Source organism: Vigna angularis, chromosome 5, assembly GCF_016808095.1.
Source record: "Vigna angularis cultivar LongXiaoDou No.4 chromosome 5, ASM1680809v1, whole genome shotgun sequence".
NCBI classification, from domain to species: domain Eukaryota; kingdom Viridiplantae; phylum Streptophyta; class Magnoliopsida; order Fabales; family Fabaceae; genus Vigna; species Vigna angularis.
In genome coordinates, this window is record NC_068974.1 from 40,532,450 (window position 1) to 40,557,727 (window position 25,278).

Here is a 25,278-nt window from a genome sequence, read left to right on the forward strand (position 1 = left end):
TTAAAATTCTTTCTAAAATGATATGAAAGTTTACATAGTAAGGTTTGTTAGTTCTACGAGTTTCCCACAATTGGACCTCTCATAAATATTTCTTCCCACACTCAAAATGTCTAGCCCTTGGTATCAAAGGATGTGTGGAAGATTCCACATTAATTATGAATAAGGTCAAATTATAATATATATCTGGATGCAAACCTCAACTTGCAAGTCAGCTTTGTGAGGTCAAACCGCAAAGAAAAGTTCATATTGTATTCACAAAATGAAAACTGCTGAGTGCTAAGCACATAGGCGAACATACCAGTTGTTGATCAATCTTAGCCTGGCAGGTAGGTATCCGGTTCTTCAACTTTTCAATCTTTATATTTTGCTCCTCTAGTTGCTTGTCCACATCATAAACCCATGACCATGCAAGTTTCTTTTTTAACTGCTGAACCTGCATGGATATTTGTTCAACATGCTCCATGTTTCTAATTTTAACTTGCAGCTCATTAAGCTCATTCTCTATGGGCCTTATTGCAGCCTCTAACTCTTTAACTGTTTCATATGCGATAGTAATTTCCTTAAAAATGCTTTCAAGAAGATCATTGACTTGCTGAAGAAGTGTGGCCTTGTAAAAGAACTGATTAATCAAGTGTCAGTGTCGCTTTTAGTAAGGTTTATTAAAACAATAACACCAACGCTAAGAGCTAACCTTAAATTTATCTTTGTTATTCCCAGAATGCAAAAATTCCCTGCTTTTGTCTTGAGTCATAATTACACACGGATTCTCCACATCGATCTGCAAATGAAAAGATTCAAGAAAAGTTGCAAGAAAAAAAATACTGAAAAAGGAAATAAAGGCATTGCTGAAGATTTAGTGCATGTTCAAGTGAATATTCTGAATTATTCAAATCAAACTATTGGTTCAAAATAAGACAGTCTCTTGTTACTTTTGACTCAAGTAATTTGGGACTTTTAAACGGAACTCCACACATGTTATTATTGGTTATTAGCTTCTGAGTTGAAATTTGCATCTTGCTTATATACTCTACTTTACCCATGTCATTAGTCCACATAGGAACTCTAACAAAAACAATAAGAAAAATAGATTACTAATCACCACCTACTCAAATACATTAGTTATTCCCAGACACCCCCTGATAGGTTCCTAAAAGGGGAACCTAATCAAGAACTCTCTTCCTCACAGAAAAGGACACAGAAAGAAAGAAAGATATAGAAGTATGAATGTTATTCACAAGTATAATATCTGTCCAATAAACCGCAGAGGCATAACCCTCTTCCACAGGTATAGACCCGTAAGCAGCTAAGCAATCAAAAGTCCATCCCTTTTAACTATACAGTCAATCTATTTATACCGTCCTCTCCCTTCTACCCTAATCCCCTTTCCCCTTACTCTATATCCTAACAATACACCCCCCTGCAGAACAACCTTGTCCTCAAGGTTGGAATCGGGAAGATTGAGCCGATGGCATTGTGATATGGTCTGATCATAGGAAGGAACCCGCTGCTACTACCTGCACTCAAAAGTTTCACTACTTTTTACATCATCATTTTCAATTGGGATTCCATTAGCAGTGGCAATAAACTGAATCCCACGTTGTGCAATTGTGCTTGCAGCCATTGCTTCATGTTTTGTACCAATCTCATCAATTACCAAAACTTGTGGCATGTGATTTTCAATTGCTTCTATCGATACCTGCAACTTCAAGTCTGGGGGTTTGGGTGGTGGTCGAAATAAGAGACCGAATTTATGGGACGCGCCACTGTCCATCAAAATTAAAACTCGTTTTCCCTCAATTTCTCCTTGCAATTTCATCTTTTTGGGTTGCGTCAGGCCCCCAGCAGAAAACGCAGAAAGCTTCATCTGCATCTGAGCCAACTCTGTCTCTGCCTCTGTTCCATCTTCCTCCTCGTCCTCAACCATCATCAACATTCTCAAACTTCTTTCTGGGCATTGATGACCTGGGCCGAAAGCCCCTCCACACCTGAAACAACTTTCCTCCTTCCTACGTTTCGCAAACGGTGAATAGGGTAAATTCCCAGAATTTCTCCCTCTGTTATCGAAGTTTGACTTCGCAAGCCCGCTCGCCTGTGTCACCTCCTTGTGCACCGACCCACTATGCTCCGCTGGCCTCGTTCGGTTCTGGGTTTGTCGACTGGGTTCAACCCGCGACGCCACCCCGCTCGGTCTACTCCAATTCGTCAGGTTTCTTCTCATTCCTCCTCCTCCGGTCTTCGCTCCTCCGTTAAGTTCCTCCCCATCCCGTGCGATTGGCATCGCGGCCACCGTCTCTCTGCTAGGTGGCAACCCCAATAACTCCGCGAATACCACGTCATGACATTTTAGTAACTTCTCCATATGATGTTTTTGTCTTTCAGTAAGCCCCAAACAATTTGGGCCGCTCGTTTGGGTCTCACCCGGGCCCAATTCCCAAACCAATAACCACACTGCCACCTCATCTATTTTCTGTAAAGCTCGGGGGCCCACCACTCTTCGTTCTAAAGTGGGATCCCCTTTCACTGTTATCTTCCTCTCTCCCTGTCGGTACTTCATTGTTGATTCTTTCCAGTCCACCACCACTTTCCCGAGCTTTTCTAACCATTCCACCCCCAGAATGACGTCGACTCCGCCCAACTCAAAAACATAGAAGCGTTCAACCACTTCTGCTTCCCCCATCTCCAATGCCACCTTTTCACAACACCCGCTAGTTCGTTCCTTCTGTCCGTTTCCCAAGCTTACCATATACGGGGGGGTTTCCACCACCGTCATCTCTAATTCCTCCACCACCCGTCGACTTATAAAATTGTGGCTAGCGCCACTGTCAATTAAAACCAATACCTCACGTTGACCCATTCTCCCTCGTAGCTTCATCGTCCGGGATGTCGTGAGGCCACCGGCAGAAAGGGCCGATAACTCCATCTTGGTGATGTTCAGCTCATCCTCTCCGTCATTTTCCGATTCTTCCTCCTCTTCAGCCAAAATTATCATCCTTATCCCCCTCTCCGTACAACGATGACCGGGGCTAAAGGGTCCGCCGCACCTGAAACATTTCCCCTCTTCCCTCCTTTTGATGTACTCCGAGTAGGGAAGATTGCGGACACCCCTTTCATTTCCGCTGCCGCTGTCTCTCCTGTGGTTTCCCCCGTGGGTCGCGCCTTTGTTTACAGAACCGACACTTTCCGCTGGTCCCGCTCGTCCCGCTTGTTCGCGATTCGTCTCCACCTTCATTACCGATCCCGATGTTTTTCCCCAAGAACTTGGATTCTTGGATATCCATCCTCCTCCCGTCTTCGCGCACAGTTTTTCCACATCTCTCGCCACCCGCATAGCGGTCATCAAATCCGGTGGATCATGAGGCCGGACATGATCGCTCACTTCTTCTCTTAAACCGGACAAAAAATACCCCATTATCTGCTCCTCGGGTATCTGGGTCGTTTGCCCCACCAGAACTTCAAAATCACGTATGTATTCTCCCACCGATCCCGTCTGTCGTATAGTGGAGAGTCTCTCATACACCGTTCCTCTAGTTCCTCCCCCAAATCGGATACCCAACGCCCTCTTCAACCCCTCCCAAGACAGTGTCTTGGTTTTCTCTCGCCAGAATCGGAACCAGCTTCCGGCGTAGCCATCCATGCTGATAAAGGCCAACTCCAACTTCTCCTCCTCCGCCACCTTCTGAACTTCGAAAAACTTCTCCGCTCGGCCGATCCATACCCACGGTTCGCCCCCCTCAAACACGGGTAATTCGACTCGCTTCCTCCACTGGCTCATCCCTCCTTGGTTACCTTCTCCCCCATTTCCTCTTCCGCCATTCAGACCACCACCATTATCGTTCACCGACGACTGACTCTCCCCTTGTCTCTGTCCTTGGTTAATGGGTATACGTTCTCCCATCGCTTTCAAGATTGCTTGGACGTCCTGGCGTATCGCTGCCGTATCAGCCTTTGTCTCAGCGATTGCCACTTCCACCGCCTCTAAGTGCCCTTCGACCACCACCATTCTTCCCTCCATCTCCACACTCGACACTCCCCGATATGGATCCGGCAGGTCGGACCAATTGATAGGTTCCTAAAAGGGGAACCTAATCAAGAACTCTCTTCCTCACAAAAAAGGACACAGAAAGAAAGAAAGATATAGAAGTATGAATGTTATTCACAAGTATAATATCTGTCCAATAAACCGCAGAGGCATAACCCTCTTCCACAGGTATAGACCCGTAAGCAGCTAAGCAATCAAAAGTCCATCCCTTTTAACTATACAGTCAATCTATTTATACCGTCCTCTCCCTTCTACCCTAATCCCCTTTCCCCTTACTCTATATCCTAACACCCCCCTTCGTAAGATAACATTGAAATCAAGCATGTAAATAATATTTTTTTAAAATTCATCTTGCAACAATTCAGCAAAGCATAAGAACAGGTTCAAAGGATGCCACATTACTACAAGATAGAACATTAAAAATTGAAGTACTGCAGGAGAGAAAGCCTACATTAAAATGTTCAACTATTTCTTGAAGCTCTGCCTTTCGACTAACAACTTTCCTTCCTGTCAACAAACCCAGATATACAACATAATGGTGAACAAAGCATCATTAACAATCATTTAAAAAAAAAATATTTGTAAGGAAAATGTCTCACTGAGAATTATCCACCAGAAAATTAACCCCCTTTAATGCACAGTTAATTATCATTAGGCACTAAATAATAATTAATGAGAATATTGATTTATTTATCTCATATCTCACTAAATATAGCCTTCACAGTAAGCTTGGTGAGTCAATTCATTCGCTCACCACATGAAGAACATCTTGAGGCAGTTTTCCGGTTTCTGTGGTGTTCAAAAGGTCCTCCCAGGCAGAGACTATTTTTCAAGAAAATTAGGCAACAAGGTCTTTAAGTTTTCACAGAATATGGACAGGACTGGATCCACTACTGACTGAAAGTTAACATTTAGCTACAGTACATTTGCATGGGGAAATCTGGTCACTTAAAGATGAAAAAAACAAAACATTGTGGCTAGAAGTAGTTGAAATCATGAATATAAGGCAATGGCCCAAAAAGGTTGGGTAATTTTATTATTCAAGAATCTAATTACAACTTAGTACGACTCTCCCATGAAGTCCTGCCGAGATAACAAGGCTTCAATTAGCATTTTCCTAAACCCAATTGAACATGATCAAACAAAGCAAATTGAAATTGACAAATATTTTATAAAAGAGAGGGCGGATGTAGGCCTAATTTGTACGTCATTCTTTTCCACTCCTTAGCAAGTGACAAGGATTCTTACACAAGGATTCACCAGATTTAATCCTAAATTCTTTACCAGCAAGTGGGGCATCTTGGACATCCATGAATTAACACGAGGGGAATGGCCATTTTATGTGTCTGTTACGTTAAACTTAAGTTCAATTAAGGATTCTGGAAGATGTAGGAAGCCAAGGTCATTCAGATCCGAATGTATTTCATTCTCCTTTATTCTAAAGATTTAGATATAAGATCATGACAAGGTTATTCAAATATGACTTTATTTTATTGTCATTTATTTTTTCCCTGTCTTATCCTTATATTTATTCTGTAATCAGATGGTTAGGATCTCTCTTAGTCATCTCTTCCAATATAAAGCAAGTGTAATTCTAATCAATCAAGAAGAAGAAATATAATTTTAGTATCCTAAAATTATACCAATAAATCAGGAAACTAAGCAAACAAAGATGGTTTTCTGGCCTTGATCATGAGAAGAAATCCCCTAAAACAAGGAATTTCTGCTTGCGTTAAATCAGGAAAATTTACAAACATGGCCCTGTATCTCAAAAATAATTATAAGAGAACAAGTGGGACCTATATCTCATGAAAATTAATCTGTTGCAAACTAAAACATTATAGTAGTAATAGGCTTAGTACTGGAAAAAACAAGAAACATAGGGAAGCACACCTAGGTGATCTTTTAATGTAGTAGAACTTGCGGATTCAGATATCCGACGTTCTACATTGATAACACGACCATATATTTCAGGCTTGAAAGCATCCTCTCCTTCATTTTGAATTTCAACTTGGATGACAGCATTACTACAAAGAGAGAATAGAATTTCATGAAAACACTATATTGGGTATGTTCACTAGCCATTCTATCAGCAGTATGAACAAAAGAAGAGAAAACAAGGTATGCTAATTCACCCATAATATAACTATAAACCACTTCACAAATTTTATTATTTAAAAATTACAAATAAACTATAAAGACAAAAATGTTGATTAGCACTAGACTCAAACCACACTTCAGAATTTAGCTCCATTCATTTATCATCTAGTTTGGATGCAAGAGTCTCAATAATTCAGGGTCCTCCCTATTATAAGAGACCAATGTACTGAACTTAGAATCACGAACCTTTCACTTTTTCACTCATTCTCTAAAAGTTTGACTTGGTAGCAAGATCTTAGGCATGATCCACAATGACCACCAAAGGCTCAGCTCTGAAATCTAATTATCACTCCTTCACCAGCTGCTTCAATGATCTTCTCACATCTAATCTCCAAGAAAATTGACGACAAAAAATTCCTCCAACAAATATTTTAAACTCTTTATAAACCCCTAAGAATGATTTTTCAAAATTAACATAACTATTAGAAAGTCATCTCAGATACCATTCCCAACCCCTTCCTGCCTAATTTGCTCATGCCATGGAAGAACTTTTCTAGGTGCAAACCTTCCCCCTGAACTCGAAGTCCAAAACATTGTTCCTCTAGTATTGTGCAACAACATGAGCATTGTTCCATCGTCCACAATTCTGTACAGCGTGCACACACTACACACATGGAGTTGAATCTCTTTTATGTTCATGAGAAAGTTCTCAACAAACAACTTAAGTTTAACATATTTCAGCCTTTTTCCCAGTGTGTTCATCAGTTCACCAAGGTTCTCTCTCCTTCAGGTTTTGAAATTCTTCTGTCTAAGTTCAAGGTGTTTGGTCCTGTAGGACTTTTGAACTATAGGAGACCAATGCACTGCACCTAGAATCTAGAACCTACCTTCTATTTTACTAACTAAAACTAGCATTGACGAATTCAGTTACGAGAAAAATCAGGAGTTATGAGTTAGTTATAGTCACACAATTCGAATGGCAAGTTTAATGTACCACCAAATTGTAATCAATTCACGTCAATAGTTTCTCTTTCTTTTTCTCGGAAAGTTTTACAAAGATGAATATTCTATCCCAACCCATTCTCTTACTAAGAATAATATCCTTGTAGAAAACTCATTCGGAACCCCAGTGGTGTTATCCATCTGAAGTCAAATTCCTCATCCAGAAATACCATATTGGAGGTAATGAAAAGTCATCACACAAAGAGATAAAAAGAAAAAATAGCACACTTACCTGGCACCATTTTTAATGAAATCCTTCAAAGTGGATGCTCTTTGAGTTCCTTTGGCCCGACAGCCAAATGCAACACACAGTGCAGTTAGGATTGCACTCTTACCACCTAAAACCCCAAACGAAACAAACAGTAAATATTTTTCCTTTATACATGACACAAAATTCCCAAACACTAAATTCTGAATTCATAAGAAGAAAATATAACACATGTCTACTAAAAAAAAGGAACTGACTTCCGTTTTGACCCGTGATGAAATTCACATGGTTTCCGAACTCAGTCTCGTGTTTGGAGTGACACATGAAGTTCTCGAGACGAAGTCGCTTGATGATGCCTGCTGTGGGGTTCTGAATAGTTGGAGAAACCCTAGAACTGGATTCTCCTATGCTCTCTCCTCTTCCCCGTTTCATTCTTGCTATGCTATGCAAACGATGGCTAATGCTGTCACTCAGCTCAATTTCATTGAATTCAAGGGATCTGAAGTGGGAGCGAAGAAAACTCACCCCTTAGGATCAATGCAACAAAAGCAAGAGAAATTAATGGAAGCAAAAGTCTTAATGGCGGGAAGGAAAAAAGGAGTTGGCTGGACTGGGCTTTCTCTCTACAACTTCTTCTCAGCTATTGCTTCTGTGTACCTACCATTACTAACTGCAACACTATAATAATACGAGAAGACTGATATACCCTCCATCACTTCACTGCCATTGTCGTTCCAGAGAAAGAGGAAAAGGAGGACGACGCTGCATATGAAGAAAAGAAAAAAAAAGTTTTCCCGTATTTTTGTATTCTGAATTTTTTTTTCAAAGTATATTCCATGTAGAGTGTTTCAAAAAAATAGGTTTCGGAAGGTATTATATATTTCAGAAAATTTATTTCAGAAATAAGAATATATTTTAAATATTCAGGAAATTTAATTCCAAAAATTCCTTTTCAGAAATCTGATTATGGAAACAACGTCTCGAAAATTTTATTCTGGAAACTTTGATCAAAGGTTCCAAAAAGTATGTTCCGGAGAGTTTTTAGAATATATATTTCGGAAATCCCTTTTTCAAACGATAAAATGATATTTTGAAAATTTGTAGGGGTGCGTGAAGAAATTGAGGGAAATGCATGAAGTGAAAGCCCTTCTTATTTGCACTCCCCTTTGAAGACAGATTCAAGTATCACATTATTGGTAATACATCCTAAATATAATCATTTTTAACTTAACGGTATTAATTATTTTTTATTACACGATGTTTCAAAATGATATTTTAATTAAAATGTATCAAAAGTATAATAATTTAAACATTAATCTAAAATATTGTTTTTTTTAATTACACGATGCTTCAAAACAATATTTTAATTAAAATGTGTCAAAAAATATAATAATTTAAACACCAATCTAAAACGTGATTGACATATAAAACAAATAACCTAATTCGATTAGAATGACATTATTTTTTTAATTTAAAAATCAAAATATATTAAAATTTAAAACATGAATTTTAATTTTGTATTTAAGTTTAAAAATTTTAAAATATATTTAACCTTCATTGATTATGAATAGAATTTTATTTGTTGTATTACTTCCTTAAAAGTTACTCATAAATTATATCATTATAAATTTGAAAATTATCTTTACATATTATAACTGAAAGACAAAACTATAAATAAATATTTTTTTATGTGGGTCGGTCTGTGAACCTATAAATTAAATATTATGCGAAATAAACTAAAGAAATTATTCCCAAGATGTGGGTCAAAATAACACAAATCATCCCAATTGTCATTTCTATAAGATATTTGACTAAACCATAATTGAATAATTTCAAAATAGTCAAATATGTCATGTTATAAATAACAAAAATCACATGCTCACATATTGAAAATCGGATAAACTTGAGATCACTAAGTATACTAACTTCAACCTTGTTAAATATTAAGATAATATGAAATTTTTATCAAAATATGTATTTCTAAGTATGTTATTTAATGGAAAAGGGTTAAAAACCTTTTACAATCTCTCTTACCATAATAATTAATGTCTAATCACAAAATTTAGCTTCAAAATGTAATTATATAATTAAATTGTGTTATTTTCACATTTATTTTGATTGTTTTTTGCATGAAACTTGGATACATATCTTTTAACCATTTTATGACATGGAGTAGTTGAAGCCAACACCTTAAAAGAAAAACTTTGTTGAGATTTCAAAAGAAAATAGAAAGTGTTCAAAGTACACAATTAAAAAAATTACATTCTATATGCAAATATTAAAATTTAATATTTATTAATTAATTTCACTCATGACGTAATTAAAAATTTATTTAGCTTTTTCTTATATATTTTTATTCAAAACCAATGTATTTAAATACGATTTTAATGTTTTTCAAAAGATAAAAGCAGAGTTCCAATGCACATATTTTATCTTTACAAAAATATAAAAAATAAAGTCACTCATATCTTAATACTTTAAACTTAAATTGTGAATTAAATTATAATTACAACCAAATCGAATAAAAAAAACTATAAAATAGGTTGCAATGTTCAACTCTGTGGTGTCAATTGTTTATTTATTTTATTATTAAAAAATATATGATATTGTGTTTCATAACACAATTTCACTTATTTATTGATTGATTTAGAAAGAAAATCAGGCAGAAACGTGGAAATATAGGTGAGACTCGAATATATATATATAGATATAAGCATCAGCAAACAAGAGTCATGACAAGAGAAAAAACCAGAACAAGTAACACTTGAAATTCCATTGCAAGTAAAATAGAAAATGACTTTCTCCTATACCAATCCCCCACAATAAGAAAAAATAAAATATCCAAAAAAAGAAAAAAAAAACATTTGAATGATATGAACACATTAGCATTGTTCTGCAATTGGCTTGTGTGGGAAGGGAATGTCAGGAGCAGCAACGACATTGTCCCCTCCAAATCCACCTACAACACTATCCTGCAATTTCCTCTTTGGCTTTGCCTCTTGCAGCATCAACACAACATCCCTCATAGAAGGTCTATCTGCAGGGTTTTTACTGGTGCAAAGCAATGCAATTCTCAGCATCTGAATCATCTCTTCTCTCACTGAACTGCAACCTGCTCCTGCATTTTTGTCCAATATGTCATCAATTCCATCTTTTGATTTTATCTTTGATCTCACCCAATCCACTATGCTGTTCCCATCTCCAAATGCTGCTTCCACAGAACGTTTTCCGCTCAGAATCTCCATCAGCACCACTCCATAGCTGTAAATGTCACTCTTCTCATCCACCTGAAGGGTGTAAGCATATTCTGCAGAGGAACACATACCAAGGAAGAAGTACTGTTAGTTAATGCTTCATTCAGACAACTACAAAACAAACACCATTAAAATACATGCACCCCAAGTCAACATCCTCATCATTCAAAGGAGTTATGATAATTGACAATATTCTCAGTGGACGTGGACCCCATCGAGATCAGCTCGCCAAAGTTAACAAATTTAAACAAAAAAGGAAAAGCCTTCTTCTCCCTCCATGCGTAACAGTGCGCCTACCCATGCACCGAAATTCCGCAGGAAAAGTCCCTCTCATGCTCATACCTTAACCTTCACTTGCGCTTTCTTCATTCAAACTTGGTTTCACACACCCAATGGACCACCTTAGTAAATTTGATAATCAAAAAATAAACTTTTGTTTCTTTTGATTAATTAAGCTAAGCTGAATGGTTTGGAACAGTAAAAAAAAATTAAGAAAACGTAGGAGCTGGTGTTGGTGTGGGTGGTTGGTTACCTGGAGCAATGTAGCCGTAGGATCCGGCAATGACGGACATGGATTCGTCGGTCTGAATCAACTTGGCGACACCGAAATCGGCGACTCTTGCCTCCATATCGGCGTCCAGTAGAATGTTACTGGGTTTGAGATCGCGGTGGACGATGACGGGGTCGCAGTCGTGGTGGAGGTAGGAGATTCCCTGAGCAACGCCCAAGGCGATCTTGTACCTTGTGAACCAATCAGCGACGAGATTATCACCTTTGTTTTTGGCATGCAATAAATCATCCAAGTTGCCGTTGGGCATGTACTCGTAGAGCAGCATGGTGCACTCCTTATTGCTGCAGCACCCTAACAACCTCACGATATTCCTGTGTCTCACGTTTCCTAACACCTCCACCTCTGCCAGAACGCCTCTCCTCCGTCGGATATTCTCCTTTTGTTTTCCCCAAAGCTTCTTAACCGCTATGATATCTCCACCTGTCATTTCGGCGCGGTAAACTGTTCCCGTCGATCCCATTCCTAATATCTTATCGGACACCGACAAGCACTCCAGCACGTCGTCCGCCGTGAAATTCAGCCGCTGGAACGCCGTTAACTTCCACGGCCCGACCTCCTCTCCGAACCGCCGGTTGTAGTTCGCATGGAAGCACCGCGTCCCGGCAACCAGCACGAAGAGCCCGATGCCGAACGCGGCGGCCACGATCCACACGATTGCACCGGCTGTTCGCTTCGGCTGCTGGCGGTGGACGTCGACCTGATCATCGGCGGAAGCGGCGAGGGCGTCGGCAGCGCAGGGTTTGGCCAACACGCCGCCGCAGAGGCCCTGGTTCCCGGAATAGGAGGAAGGATGGAGGTTCGGGAAGATGCCGGACGATGGGATTGGACCGGTGAGGGAGTTGAAACTGACATTGAAATTCTCGAGAGTGGAGCAGTTGTTGAAGTTCGACGGAATGGTTCCGGTGAGGGAATTGTGAGAGAGATCAACGTCGGTGATGGAAGGGAGAGTGGAGATTTCCCAGGGAATGATTCCGGTGAGTGAGTTTCGACTCAGATTGAGTAAAATCAGCTTCTGGCAGTGTCCAATGTCCCATGGAATCGTACCATTGATGAAATTTCCCTGCAATTCGAGCTTATACAGTTGCTGACACCCAATGAAATCTGGAATTTGACCAGTGATGTTCGACGAAGCCGCGGAGAAGATCGCGAGATTAGTTGCATTCCAAATAGACGCAGGTAAGGAGGTTCCGAAAGAGTTTCCGGAGATGTTGAAGTACTGCAAGTTACCTAAGTGTTCCGGAATTCGACCCTGGAAGTTGTTGCTGCTGATATCTAGGAATGTAAGGTTAGGGAGGAGCGTGAGGCCTTCGGGGATTGAACCGTTGAGGAAATTGTTTTGGATGCGAACCCTTGCGAGTGAGGTGCAGCTCCCAAGAGATGGTGGAAGGGTATGACTGAACTTGTTGAGAAAGAGTATGAGTCTCACGAGCCTGTTACCTTTGCAGACATTTTCAGGGATTGGACCTTCGAGTGAGTTTGTGGAAACGTCTAGTTTCAGTAGTAACCCGTTGGAACCAAGTTGCTGAGGGAGGGTTCCGGTGAGTGAGTTGTTGAAGAGGAACAGAATCTCAAGCTTTGGTAGGTCTCCAATTCCCTGTGGTATTTCTCCGGTCAGGTTGTTTTCCATCAGGTTGAGCGTGGTTAGTTCCGTTAGCATGGTGACTTGGGTGGGGATTGGCCCCGTGAGTTCGTTATCTGAGAGGTCAAGGGTTTTTAGAAACTTCAATCTTCCTATGGTTGGTGGGATTTCTCCTGTTAACCTGTTCTTGAACAGCAAAAGTGTCTCCAGGTTGGTGAGGTCTCCCAGCTCTGGAATCACGTTCCCTGAGATGTTGGCGGTTGAGATGTCCAAGTATTTGAGATTAGAGAGCAATGACAGTTCTGAAGGTAGTGTTCCTGAGAAATTGTTGTATCCAATTTCCAAGTGTTCCAGTTCAGTCAAGTGGCCTAATTGGGGTGGAAGCGAACCTCCCAATGCGTTCCCGGCTAAGTCTAGAAACTTGAGTCTTGGGAAAGTGCCGTAGCTTGGTGGAATCCTGTCACTGAAGTAGCTTCCGCCGAGGTTCAAGTGTTCCAGAAAACGAAGGCTGGTTAACTCTAGGGGGAGGGGCCCGGTGAAGCTGTTGCTGTAGGCGTTGAAGTGTCTGAGGAACTTGAGCTTTGATGTGCCGGGTGGGAAGGTTGAGTTGAAGTAGTTGTGGCTGATGTCTAGAGTTCTGAGTTCTGCTAGTTCAAAAATGGCGTATTGGAAACTCCCGCTGAAGTCATTTCCACTGAGGTTAAGGTGGTTTAAGGTGGAGAGGTGGCGGATTTGGGGTGAGATTGAGCCGGAGAGATTGAGGTGGGAGAGGTCGAGGGTAGTGATCTGTGATGTTTTGGAGTGGCATGTGATGCCTCTCCATGAACACCATATTGGGTGTTGGGGACTGGAGTTGGAGAAGGTGGAGGAGGGATCCCAGTCGTGGAGGTTATTGAGAGGGTCTTGGAGGGATGATTTAATTGAGAGGAGGGAGATGAGTTGGAGAGGCAGGGTTGTGGCAGAGAGAACTGGGAGTGGGTGTGTTTGGCAGAGGAAGAAGAATGTGAGAAAGAGAAGAAAAGGTTTCATGGTTTTGGGGTGGTGGGAGTTGTGGATGAGAAGGGGGTGGTGTTCAAAGGGGTAAATTTAAGGGAAGGAAGATTTTGATGAGGATGGCAATCGCTTTTTCGGAGTGCAGGGTGCAGAGGGAGTTTCATCATGATAATTTGCTTCAGTGGGTTTTGTTGGTGGTACTGGAAGACATGGATGAGAGAGAGAGAGAGAGAGAGAGAGAGAGAGAGAGAGAGAGAGAGATTAACCACTACTTCTTCCACTTCGTCTTCTATTATACCACACCACCATTTATTCACCTACATCCACCTCTCTACGGTTCGGTCCCTTTGTTTGAAGCTCCTACACCATCATCTCATCTCACTTTCTCTGTCTAGTTTTCTTTCCTACCTCAGTATTCTACCTTTGTCTGCTATCTCCACTCATACTTTTTTATTTTCTCGGAATTCTTTTCTCCTTTTCTTTTGCTCCCACTTTTCATCATTCCCTTGTTTCCTTTATCTTTGGCTAACAAATTGATAAATACGTGTAACAGTGACATTGTCTCTCGCAGGATCCAAGAAAGCCATCTCAATTTCCCACCATATTCCTCCAAACCATTATTTTAAAATAAAAAACCCATTTTTCTTTTTCTTTATTTTCCTCTTCTTTATGCACATATATGTAGAGGCTTTAATTTCTGCTTTATTTTCCCCCTTCATTCTTTTCCTTTAGGGTGATATTTTGGGGCTTTAGTTCCATGTTATATTCCTTGGCTCCAGCATGGAGATTCAGGTGAGAACCTTGTCCAAAGCAGTTAAGTATGGACCACAAATATTCTAAATAGGCTACTTCCAGCATGTCTGCATAATCCCAATCACGGAATGCTGTGTCGATACACGCATATCTATATAAATAAATCCTTCACCCCCATTCTTAATAGTGACCAGATTTTGGGACCAGATTTTCATGATCATTAGACCCTTGTTTGGACGTATTAGACGCAACAAGAACAAACTTACCAAACTTTCTCAGTTTTAAACATGAAAATCTTGAACCAGCCAAATAATGATAAACAACAAAAATGATCTTATTGCCCAATCTCCTTTCTGTCCTTGTATCTGGTTGCAGCAAACTTGTGCAAATATGTTAGCAGTGCATTTTCCATCGGAAAACACATCAAACAAATTCGGAATGTGATTACACATCTTCCCCCAAATTCAGCTTCCTTACACAATATGCAATGTTATAATAATTTGTCACCCCGGAAGGCAGTTCAGGTACGTACATGTAAACCCATTTGACCCTGTTCTATTACATACCATAGCATCTATCAATTTCACACTTTTTTTTTAATATTGTTATTTCCAAAATTTATCCCAATTACGGAAAGATATTAAGAAATGCTTTTTTCTGTGGTACACCTCCTTACTAAAGTTAGCAGTTACACACCTGGCACTATTTTATATGCATTTATTTAACAGACCTATGTTCATCAGAATCAAGTGTGGTTGGTGAGACATACCGTCAGAGGAATCGGCCATTGTTTTGTAGAAAGAGTTCTTGCAGAGTAAGAAACGAAAAATAAAATGAGAGCATATTCTCTGAGCTGAATTGGCGCGGGTGTTTGAAATTCAAGATAATGGTTTTGCCAATTTCAAAGCATTAATGAAAAGAATGGGATACAATGATGGGTTCATTAATGATGCTTAACTAATACTACTACTACTGGTACTATATTAAATACCGAATATGCTTAAATTTTGTCGCTTTTGCACAGTTTGACTTCACTAAAGCAATACTATGATGAGCAATTACTACTTTCTGTCATTAACGTCATTAAAGTATTTGTTAAGATAAGAATAAAGCTTCAAACACAATCATCCTCATCCCAATATCTTAGAACTGAGCATACATATACTGCCATCCAACATCTTTTTCTTCCTCTAAAATGCATGTCTCATTATCTTTATTATTCTTCTCACTGTTACCAGTGCTGTAGTACATAAATCAATTATGCAGGCCACCCCCTAATTAAGAACGATTTTGGCCTCTACTTATATATATCACACACCACAAATAATTTTCCAATTATTATTATTATTTATTTTAAATTGCTCAACACAAAAAATGATTTTACACTGTAAACACCAATTTCAACTGATCCAATTTGTGCTTTCAGGACTCATTGGACAGAGAATTTGGGAATCAGTGTTCAGATGTATGTTGATTACAACTGGTTTGGCTAAGTAGCAGAAGGGACCAGAAAATGCTGATTACTATAAGAATAAGCGTAAGAACGGCAAAAAGGGGTAATTGTGCCGTACTGGTTGAGGGATTTGCATGCATAGTTTTGCGAACAGAACACGAGTGATGTCAGAAAAAGAACCATTCTTAACTAATGATTCATAATTTGTCGACTGTATGATACACCAACATGTTTAAGGGACACCCGCACACGTTTTCAACCTCAACTTATAAGACAATAACATTTTTTCAATAACATTTTAAGATATTATTACGTGATTAATTTAAAATTATTTTTCAATCAATAATAATAATAATTATAAACATTAAATATAAAATGACACATAAATTATATTAAAATATTGTCAAAAAAATATTGAAAAGTATCCTTATCCAATAATAAAAAAAAACAGATTTTTATTTATCATCCTAGTCGTTAAAGCTGAAACATTACATCTACGTAGAAAGAGCATATTTTTATCAGAGGTTGCGGTTTTTGGAAAATTGAACACACAAACGTCCAATTGAAATCTTAGTAATTTTCTTTAAATTAAGATTTATTAATACTTAAATATTCTTTTAATTTCTAAACTTTGAAGCAAAATTAAAATTTGTATCTATCCCAAATTTAAATATAATTAATATTTAAATTTTAAAAATAAATAAATATAATCTTTTTAATCTAATGATATTAATTTTAATGAAATTATTAAACAGCATTTCTAATTGACACCAAATCAGAAACTTATAAAATAGGATAAACACCTTTAAGTATTATTTACAGAAGTGGCAAAAGTGTATTCTTTGAAAAAAAAATATAAGAAAATAAGTTTGAACGAGTTTATTCTTAAAGATTGTATAAGAATATTTGTAAAATTGAGGAAAAATATATAAGAACACACATAACTTTTTTACTTAATATTTTAACTTTTTTCTTTTTTCTATTACATTATAGCACTTTTCATGATAATTACATTTCTATTTTTTTGGTCTGTGAATTGATGTAGTGGGTGTTTAACAGAGTCTGAGAAGAATCCATGAAGGTCACATTTCACATTCCTCTTTTATAGAGCTTTAATAGCTCTGTTCATTCTGTAGGCAATCTGCAAACATTGGAGTCATAAAATGATAGGAAACAATTTGGATTAAAAGCTAAATGCTTATTCCATCTCAGATTCAATTTGTAGGGTGAGAGAGAGAGAGAGAGAGAGAGAGAGAGAGAGAGAGAGAGAGAGTAGTTTCAGGGTTCAAGAAATGTACATGGAAGAGCTTTCGTCATCCACTGCTCTTAGCCGCAGCAGAAACCACGTGTCCGTGCATGTCTTTTCATAACTAAATATGCATACGAAAGCGATAATGGAGAACGAAATGAAAATAACAACAGGGACAAATTGTAAGCAAAAAACAAAAGGACTGTTTGACGTCATGCATGCATGGAATACACCTACGTACGTACTCGTATATTATGTATGTACATGTATGAATGGTCACTGTTTTGTGGGCATAAAGGAGAATCTCAAATATTCATGTACATTTCTTATGTATTAAAGGAATATCATAATAACACTCTAAAAAATACTGAATCTGCAAACATTTATCACTAATTGTTGTTTTTCGACCGATCACTGAGAGAATGAAATCCATCTGTTTTTTTTATCAAATTAACGAATATATTTTAAATTTAACTCAATCTTATAAAAAATTGTATTTATTTATATATTATAAAATTGTTTTACTTTTAATTGATATAAGATATTGAATAAAGGATAAAAATCCATTCACATATTTATTAAGATTTTGAATTAAAAGTTTTATTCCATCTTATCTTATAGTATGGTCATACAGCCGTCGATAGAATGAAACTATTAAGAAAGGACGATCGGTTGAATAGGTTAAAGTATGTCATCACGTATCAAGCAATCTAGATAACTAGTATACGAACGACACGGTCATAGAAGGTGAGAGACCGAATTAACGATATCCAACAATAATTATTCATAAACAACACTTCTAATCAAGATTACTGGTAAGTGTTATTTAATAAATAATAGATCATGATTGGATTGTGATTAGGTTTTTATTAATTCCAAATCCATATCGAAATCTATAAATAAGGTCAAAGATAAGAATACAGATGATTTCATTTATTGTGGATTTAAAATTTTATTGTGATCCAATCAGATTAATCACTCACTTGAACGTCGGAGTATTTTTGAAATCGACTTCATGATTAATTGATGTTAGTTTGGTATGTTATTTTTGTTCTGGAAAATCTGATACAAAGAGAAAGGGAGCGATAGGGTAGGAAGATGGTATGGTAAAGGGAAGTAGAAATGAGGTATTGGGAGTTTGAAACTTGAAAAATGAGTTTAAAGTTATGGTGAAATGAGAAAAAGAGGTAATGCAAAACAAAAGTGAGGTTCAGATAGGCACATGTCTGTGATGTGTGGAGTGGGGCTAACAACATTGGCAGAGGCCACGCCACAGTTAGACAGAAGGAATTGGGACCCATTTGGAGCATTGGTTTGGTGGACAGTGCTCTCGTGGGCCCCACAACCTCTTTCATCTGTCTCCCTTATACCCTTCACACTTTCTCCCTAGGATGTTACAGGATCATACCTTCTTCTCTTTTTTCTTCAATTTTATATATATTACAACCACCATAAATTTTTTTAATCACTTACTTTTATGTATTTCTTTTAAACAACCAGTAGAATGATTTCTTTCACAAATGCTTGTTCCCTGTTTGAAAATCTATGTGCTTGTTCAGAATGTCTCATTTTGTGACAGAAATGTAGATTTCCTTTTATATAAACAAGAATGAAACATAAAAAAAAAACACTTTGGAGAGGAATTGGTTTAACTATTCAAATATAGGTGGTACTTCATACTTAGTAGTTTGGTTTTGCCCCCATTATAGGAACTGTCTGAATCTGCATCACCAAATACATGATTCAGAACATGTCTGAAATGGACCAGACTTAAATGCATCCACCTAACAAAAATGACAAAGCATAGTGTATACAGCCTCCTATATATGAATCATCACTATACAATTCTTGTCTGTTTTCTTTTTTCTGTTGAGTCTTTCAAGAAAATATTACCACTACAAATAACATCAATGAAATAGGAGTCTAATTTATATAAACTATTAATACTAATGAATCACTATCATACAATTCTTTTTGCTTTTTATTGAGTCTTTAGAGAAAAAATATCATAGATACAACGTTAATGAGACATAAAATAAATTCATATAAATCATTGATATCGTTTCCAATCTAATACCTTAAATCAATGAATTTACGAGTCTTTCTTTTCTATATGATGTTCAACTTTCTTATTTTTACTTAACATAAAACTTACATTCATATTTGTGTTCTAACAATCTCATGCAAGCTTCAAAGTTTTTTCATTTCATGCATGATTTGTAATCATTACTTGAGCAATTGAAATATGCATTTTTGTGTAGGCATGGTTTGGAATATGGCATGATGGAAAAGAGATACTGGAGGCACACTCAATGGCAATAGCCAAAGCCAAAGAGTGTATGATCATGCTATAGTGGCATGGTGAGGCAGAAGCAGAAGCAGATGATGGTGTATGAGTAGGTGGTAGGAGTGAGCATGAATGAATGAATGAATGAATGATCCATGAATGAGGCTTGCTCTCATGTCTAATGGTCATGATGGCCCTACCATTTTGATTGTCTCATGTGACATGCCATGATGATGGTTAGGATAGGCTATGCTTCCCCACCCCACGCGTGATTCCCTCTCAATTTCTTCAACTCTTTCACTCTCTCTCAGCTTTTCTCTTCACTTCACTCACTACCAATTTAAAGTTTGTCTCTACTCTTTCAAACCATATATATTAAAGTGTTCATTACAAAACATGTGAAGGAAAATACAATGACCTATGCATTTGGTTGCTGTGAGTTGGAACTGCAACAGTGTTTACTGCACTGACATCACCACAAAGTTTATTCTGATGCTGCCTTTCTTTCTGCTCTAGAAACTTCATGACGTGACTTCCCTAGTTTTCTTCTGCTCTCTATCATTTATGAACTGTCTCATGTTTCTAGTAACATTCTTTCATGTTATGTAGTTAATTCATACTTCACAATAACTTCAAAATCAATGAGAATGTCCAAAATTATTCATTGCAGCAGTAGCAATGCAGACACATTCTTTACTATTTACCAAATTTTATTAAAAGTACTCAATTCTATAAACTTCATGAGTGTTACTTATCATTTTGCATCTCAATTACTTTCGGTCTAACTCAATTTCATAAAACTGACTTGTAGAGTAAGTTTTGCATTCACTTATATTTTATATACTATAAATTGATCTTGTTTCTGGTTAATGTGAAACTTCCGACATATATTTTACATTTACAAAAAAAAAATGTAACTTAAAAACCTTTTCAACCATTAACTGAACCCTGCGAACTTTATTTCTGAAACAATTGATAAACCCTTTCAATCAACTTCTTCAGAGGCTTAATTCTACTTTGTATGAGAGTGTGATGTTTGTAAGAGTTAGTATTTTACTTAACAAAGTCGGTTTCTGAAAACTGTGGCTTCATTATCAGCATCACAATTGTCTGCTTATAGATAAAAGGCTTGAATTGAAATTTGAAAGTGGTTATAAGTCAAAAACTAAAAGTAAAATAAAATAAAATAAAATAAAATATCCCTATGTTTGGAGTTGAGAGGTCTAATAAATGTTGATTAATTTAATGATTCTTGTCACAGTCAACTAAGGGTCCATCTTTTTCCTCAGAGCAAGATATTTTCAAAGTAGAAAAAAATGAAACTAATTTTTCAAAATACAGAGAAGATCAAGATAAAGCTTAATTTTTGATGAAGTGTCTTTAATACCCAAAATCAAATCCTTATCAACAACATACTTAAAAGGAATTTAAGAAAAATGGTAGGACATTTTCTTCCAAAAACCTTTTTTTTTTATTATTGGTTGAATTGAAATTGATTAGAATCAGAAAGTTTGATGGATTTTTCCATGGCATTCAACTTCTTTTGACTTTAAAACACAACCCTTTTGAGAATAGATGAAGTATGAAATATCTGCATGTTTTGTTATTGATTGTAGGCTATTCTATGGGGAGAATTACAGAAAGCAGAATAAGGGTATGAAAGAAGGGCGAAAGCTGTAAAAGGAGAAGACAGCATGCAGAGAGAGAGAGAAAAGAAAAACTGTTATTGGAATGAATAGATAGATAAAATGAATAGAGAGAAGAGAGAGGTCCACAAAGGAATGATGAAAAAGTTTGAAAGGCATAGTGAAGAGAAGAGAAGAGGGTGGGAAAAGTGGGTTTTGGGGTCCAACCACAGTCCCACTTACATTCTTTTTGCAGAGAGTAACAGTATCCTTTCATTCCACTCCTAAATATTACTCTTTGACTTAACAGTTTTCACCTTCTTCTTTTCTCTTTCAATTTTTTTTTTATAATTATCATAATTTGTAATGAAAGTGGAGAACAGAATTATGAGGGTTTGAAGAACAGCATGTGACACCTTTCCTCTAAGTCAAGATTCATCACACTTAATTTAACCAAAAACTTTATCTGTTATAACTCTTAGCGAGAATGTGCCTTACACTCCTCAATTTCAATCATTCACCACTTGATCTCTTTGCTAATATCATTCATTATCACCAAATTTAGTTGCTCAACCAGATACGTTACATGAAAGTAAAGAAAATTCGACTGGTCATCATCATATTTATATAACATCTAATTTAGACAAATTGACATCATCGAGCTAAAATCGTATTTACGAAATTCAATAGTTTTACATTGTTTAAGAGTTACGATCAAAGTTTCATGTTTTAAAGAAGATAATACTGTTGGATACAAACAAGATCCCACATTCGATATCATAGGCCTTTTGGAGTGATACCACACAATATTAGGTATCAGAGCTCATGATGTAGGTTTGGTGACCGGATTTGGAATTGGAACATTAACACTTTTAAATACTCTCTTTTGAACTTTCTCATTTTTATCTAATGTAAGACTTAAACTCATTCCTGCATTATTCACAATCTTTCCTTTAAAAGTGAGTTTACTACTACATTCTCTTTGAAGAAGTGTTTGCTTCAAAACCTTGTGAGTATAAGAAAGATTCAACAACAATTAGATACTGAGTTAAACCTGCATAATGAATTAGCACTACTTTTAATAAGTTTATCAGTTTAGAAACTCAATTTCTTATATCTACCTGAGATTTATATTCACATTTAAATCTCTATAAAATTGGCTAATAACTTTTGTCTTGAAACTTTTATCTCTTTTAATACATGTTACTAATAATTTAATCAAGTTAAATATTTACTTTTGGGTTTAGCGTTTGTACTGTTTACTGAGTTGAAATCATTGTAACTTAAAAGAGGAATAAATTGAGAGTAGATTAGAGCATTAGAAAAATAATAATGAAAGAGTTATATAGAAGGCCCACCTCGAAAGCATTAAAATAAGACAAGAAAAAGATGAAGACGAGAGAAACAAAAATAGAAATCAGAATGAAAAGGATGGAAGTTAACAACACCCAACTTAGCTTAGAATAATAGAAAACAAAGTAAGATTAGTTGTATATCACGCAAAAAATAAACGAAACTTTTTATTGAGAAAGTAGAAAAGTTAGAGAAGATAATTAGGAGATAGATGATAGATAGATCCATTTTGAAAGCTTTGATTTGGTTGTTGGTGAAGCTTTATGATGGCTTAGGTGAATTTAGCTAAAGCAAAGTTTAAGAGTGAAAGGGTCCCATTATAATGATTACATGTCATGTTTTATCATATTCATACGGTGTTTGTTGCAAAAAAGATGCTTTAACATCTGATATGAGAGAGCACCGCTAGTTATTTGGGAGACTATGAGAAGAGATGAATAGACAGCCTAATGATTTATACCTTCTAAAGTAATCTCACAAACCATAATGCTAATGGAATTTTTACTCTTTTTATTAAGAGAGAGAAACCTCAATATCTCAATCAAGTTAAAAAGAAATTGTCACATTCTTCAACTTTCCTTTTCATCTTCTTATATTTGGTCAATAATGTCTACGCCTGGGCCATCTGCACAGTAACACAATGAATTATTTCTTAACTCACCTTATTAACACTACCCACATTTATCTTGCATGCATCATGATATTCAATTTTCCCCTTTTCTGTATTTTTTTCCTATTAGGTCCATTGAGAAGGAGAGGATTTACTGGAGAGGATTTACTGGAAAGATATAATACTAATGAGACCTGAGTCTAATCACATAAAAAATTGACACCAATCTTAATCCAAAATCTTAAGGTAATAAATTAAGGGTCTTCATCTATATATAGTGTTCTACTTTCTCATTTTTACCTAATGTAGAATTTAGACTTACATCTGGATTCTCAAGAGGATCTTTATTCTTACATGGTGTTTTACTTTCTCATTTCTATCCAATGTAGAACTTAGACTCATATTTAAATTCCGAACAATTCATAATACATCCATGCACAAAATTTGAGTAGACAATAGGTATTAATTAAAATGCAAACAATTAATATGTTGGATATGTTATTCTACAAGCTGATCATTGCATAAGAATGAGATAAGCTTAAATTCATTTTTTACATAGTAAGATAGTTTCGGTGATGTGAATGCTATTCTAAACAAACTTGTTTGTTTAGCACTAGTTCAAGTAACACTTGAAATGTTTTATTTGAGTTGTTCTGATTCTCAAATCTTTGAGAATTGACAAAGCTTGACTTCATTGACCAAAGAGTGTCCCTCTTTCCTTTTCTTTTTGTTTTCTCTGATCAAACAATTGCATGAACGAAATGTACTTTACCATTTCACCCTCATGCCACTAAAATGTTCACACACACTTTCTTAATCAACGACATAAATATACGTCTAAGCATATCTCCCAAAATATTGATCACGATAAAGTTGAAGAATTGGCACCAAAAGTTTAGTTATCTTTTCTGGTTTTTGATTTGAATGTTGGTGTTTGTATGATCCCTGATCATGTGTCAGGGGCAGCCATGCAATGGAAAGCAGAAAACCAAACTGTAGTGAAGTGCATCAAAGAATCCAACCTCTTAAGCAAAACTCAAAAAATGACATCATTTCGTTTGGAAGATGAAACTCACTTTATACTCATTTTGATGGTTGGATGCTATAGTCTAAATCTTGGTCTGCATTTTAATCATAAGCTTCATCTGCTCTTTCTACTTTTTTTAATATTTTCTAAGCTTAGAATGATTATAATTAGCACTGTTGATAATTTGTAGTGACATTGAAGGCCAACAAACATAGCCGTGGAGGTGGGTGTCCTATGAATCATAACCTTTTCTTTCTTTCTAGCCATTTCCTTCATCACTGCTTTGCTTTTTGGAGTATTGGTGTTGACTTTTAAAATTTCTGCCTCACCCATATGACAGATTCACTGACAGACACACATCTATGCTCCTTATTATAAGTCTTACCAATTTGTTCTTTTTTTTTTCAATTTTTCAATGAAGATATAAGAATTTGTCATTTTGATGTCACTTCTTTTTTTACTCGTATCCCTGTAATAAAATTGTACTAGCCAACTCTTTCTTTTTAGATTCTATACAATATTTATCAGTATAGTGTGTACCTTTCTTGTTACCTGTTACCACATCTCATGCAGTAATATGAATTGAGAAAGATTAAAACAATGTTAGAAATAGAGAGAAAGATGTCTATAATTTTTAAAGAAACCATACTTTCACACATAAGTTTGTTTATATTCATTGGACACTATCTTTTCTTATTTTCTACTCTCTTATTTAAAAAAAAATACAAAAATTTACTCTTTATAATTATTCTATTATTATAATGTATGTCAAGTAGATATGTATCACCGTACTATAACATCTATTCTAACAATGACACCACTATAAAATTTGAAAATAGTAATGATTTATTATAATCAGTGTAATTCATTTGTTATGAAATAATGGGTATAATGACTTTTTTTTATAATAAACATCAAATTTATTATGTCAATTAAAATTATAATTGATATTTATATTATAATTACACTTTTTAAATTTTAGTGATCATTTGCATTGCAATAGTTACATAAAAAAGCTCAGTTTATTCATTTTATTTAATTATAGTCAGAGCAATGTTCTCTCCCACTGAGAACATTTGCAATAATATTTTTTAGGATTTTAATCTTATTTTATTATCACTTCGGATATCACCTTCTGTTCATTATCTTTAATGACTTGCATTTCAAAATCAAAA

At 36.3% G+C, this 25,278-nt stretch overlaps 2 protein-coding genes across 2 annotated transcripts in view; both read right to left on the reverse strand.

The window, feature by feature from the left end:
- Positions 1 to 8,114, reverse strand: part of LOC108340706 (structural maintenance of chromosomes protein 6B) — a 29,175-nt gene extending 21,061 nt beyond the window's left edge. The window contains exons 1-6 of the mRNA XM_052877725.1: positions 7,607 to 8,114; positions 7,374 to 7,479; positions 5,933 to 6,066; positions 4,491 to 4,546; positions 692 to 778; positions 299 to 619 (exon numbers count right to left, since the gene is read on the reverse strand). Coding sequence (XP_052733685.1) covers positions 299 to 619; positions 692 to 778; positions 4,491 to 4,546; positions 5,933 to 6,066; positions 7,374 to 7,479; positions 7,607 to 7,781 — 879 coding nt within the window. The 5' untranslated portion in view covers positions 7,782 to 8,114. The remainder of the gene's footprint in view (positions 1 to 298; positions 620 to 691; positions 779 to 4,490; positions 4,547 to 5,932; positions 6,067 to 7,373; positions 7,480 to 7,606) is intronic.
- Positions 8,115 to 10,032: 1,918 nt separating this feature from the next.
- Positions 10,033 to 14,155, reverse strand: LOC108340636 (leucine-rich repeat receptor-like protein kinase TDR). Its single transcript, XM_017578133.2, has 2 exons — positions 11,136 to 14,155; positions 10,033 to 10,656 (listed from the first exon to the last, which is right to left on the reverse strand). Exons 1-2 carry the CDS (start codon positions 13,780 to 13,782, stop codon positions 10,232 to 10,234), a joined length of 3,072 nt encoding a protein of 1,023 aa, XP_017433622.1. The 5' UTR covers positions 13,783 to 14,155; the 3' UTR covers positions 10,033 to 10,231.
- Between the last annotated feature and the right edge of the window lie 11,123 nt (positions 14,156 to 25,278).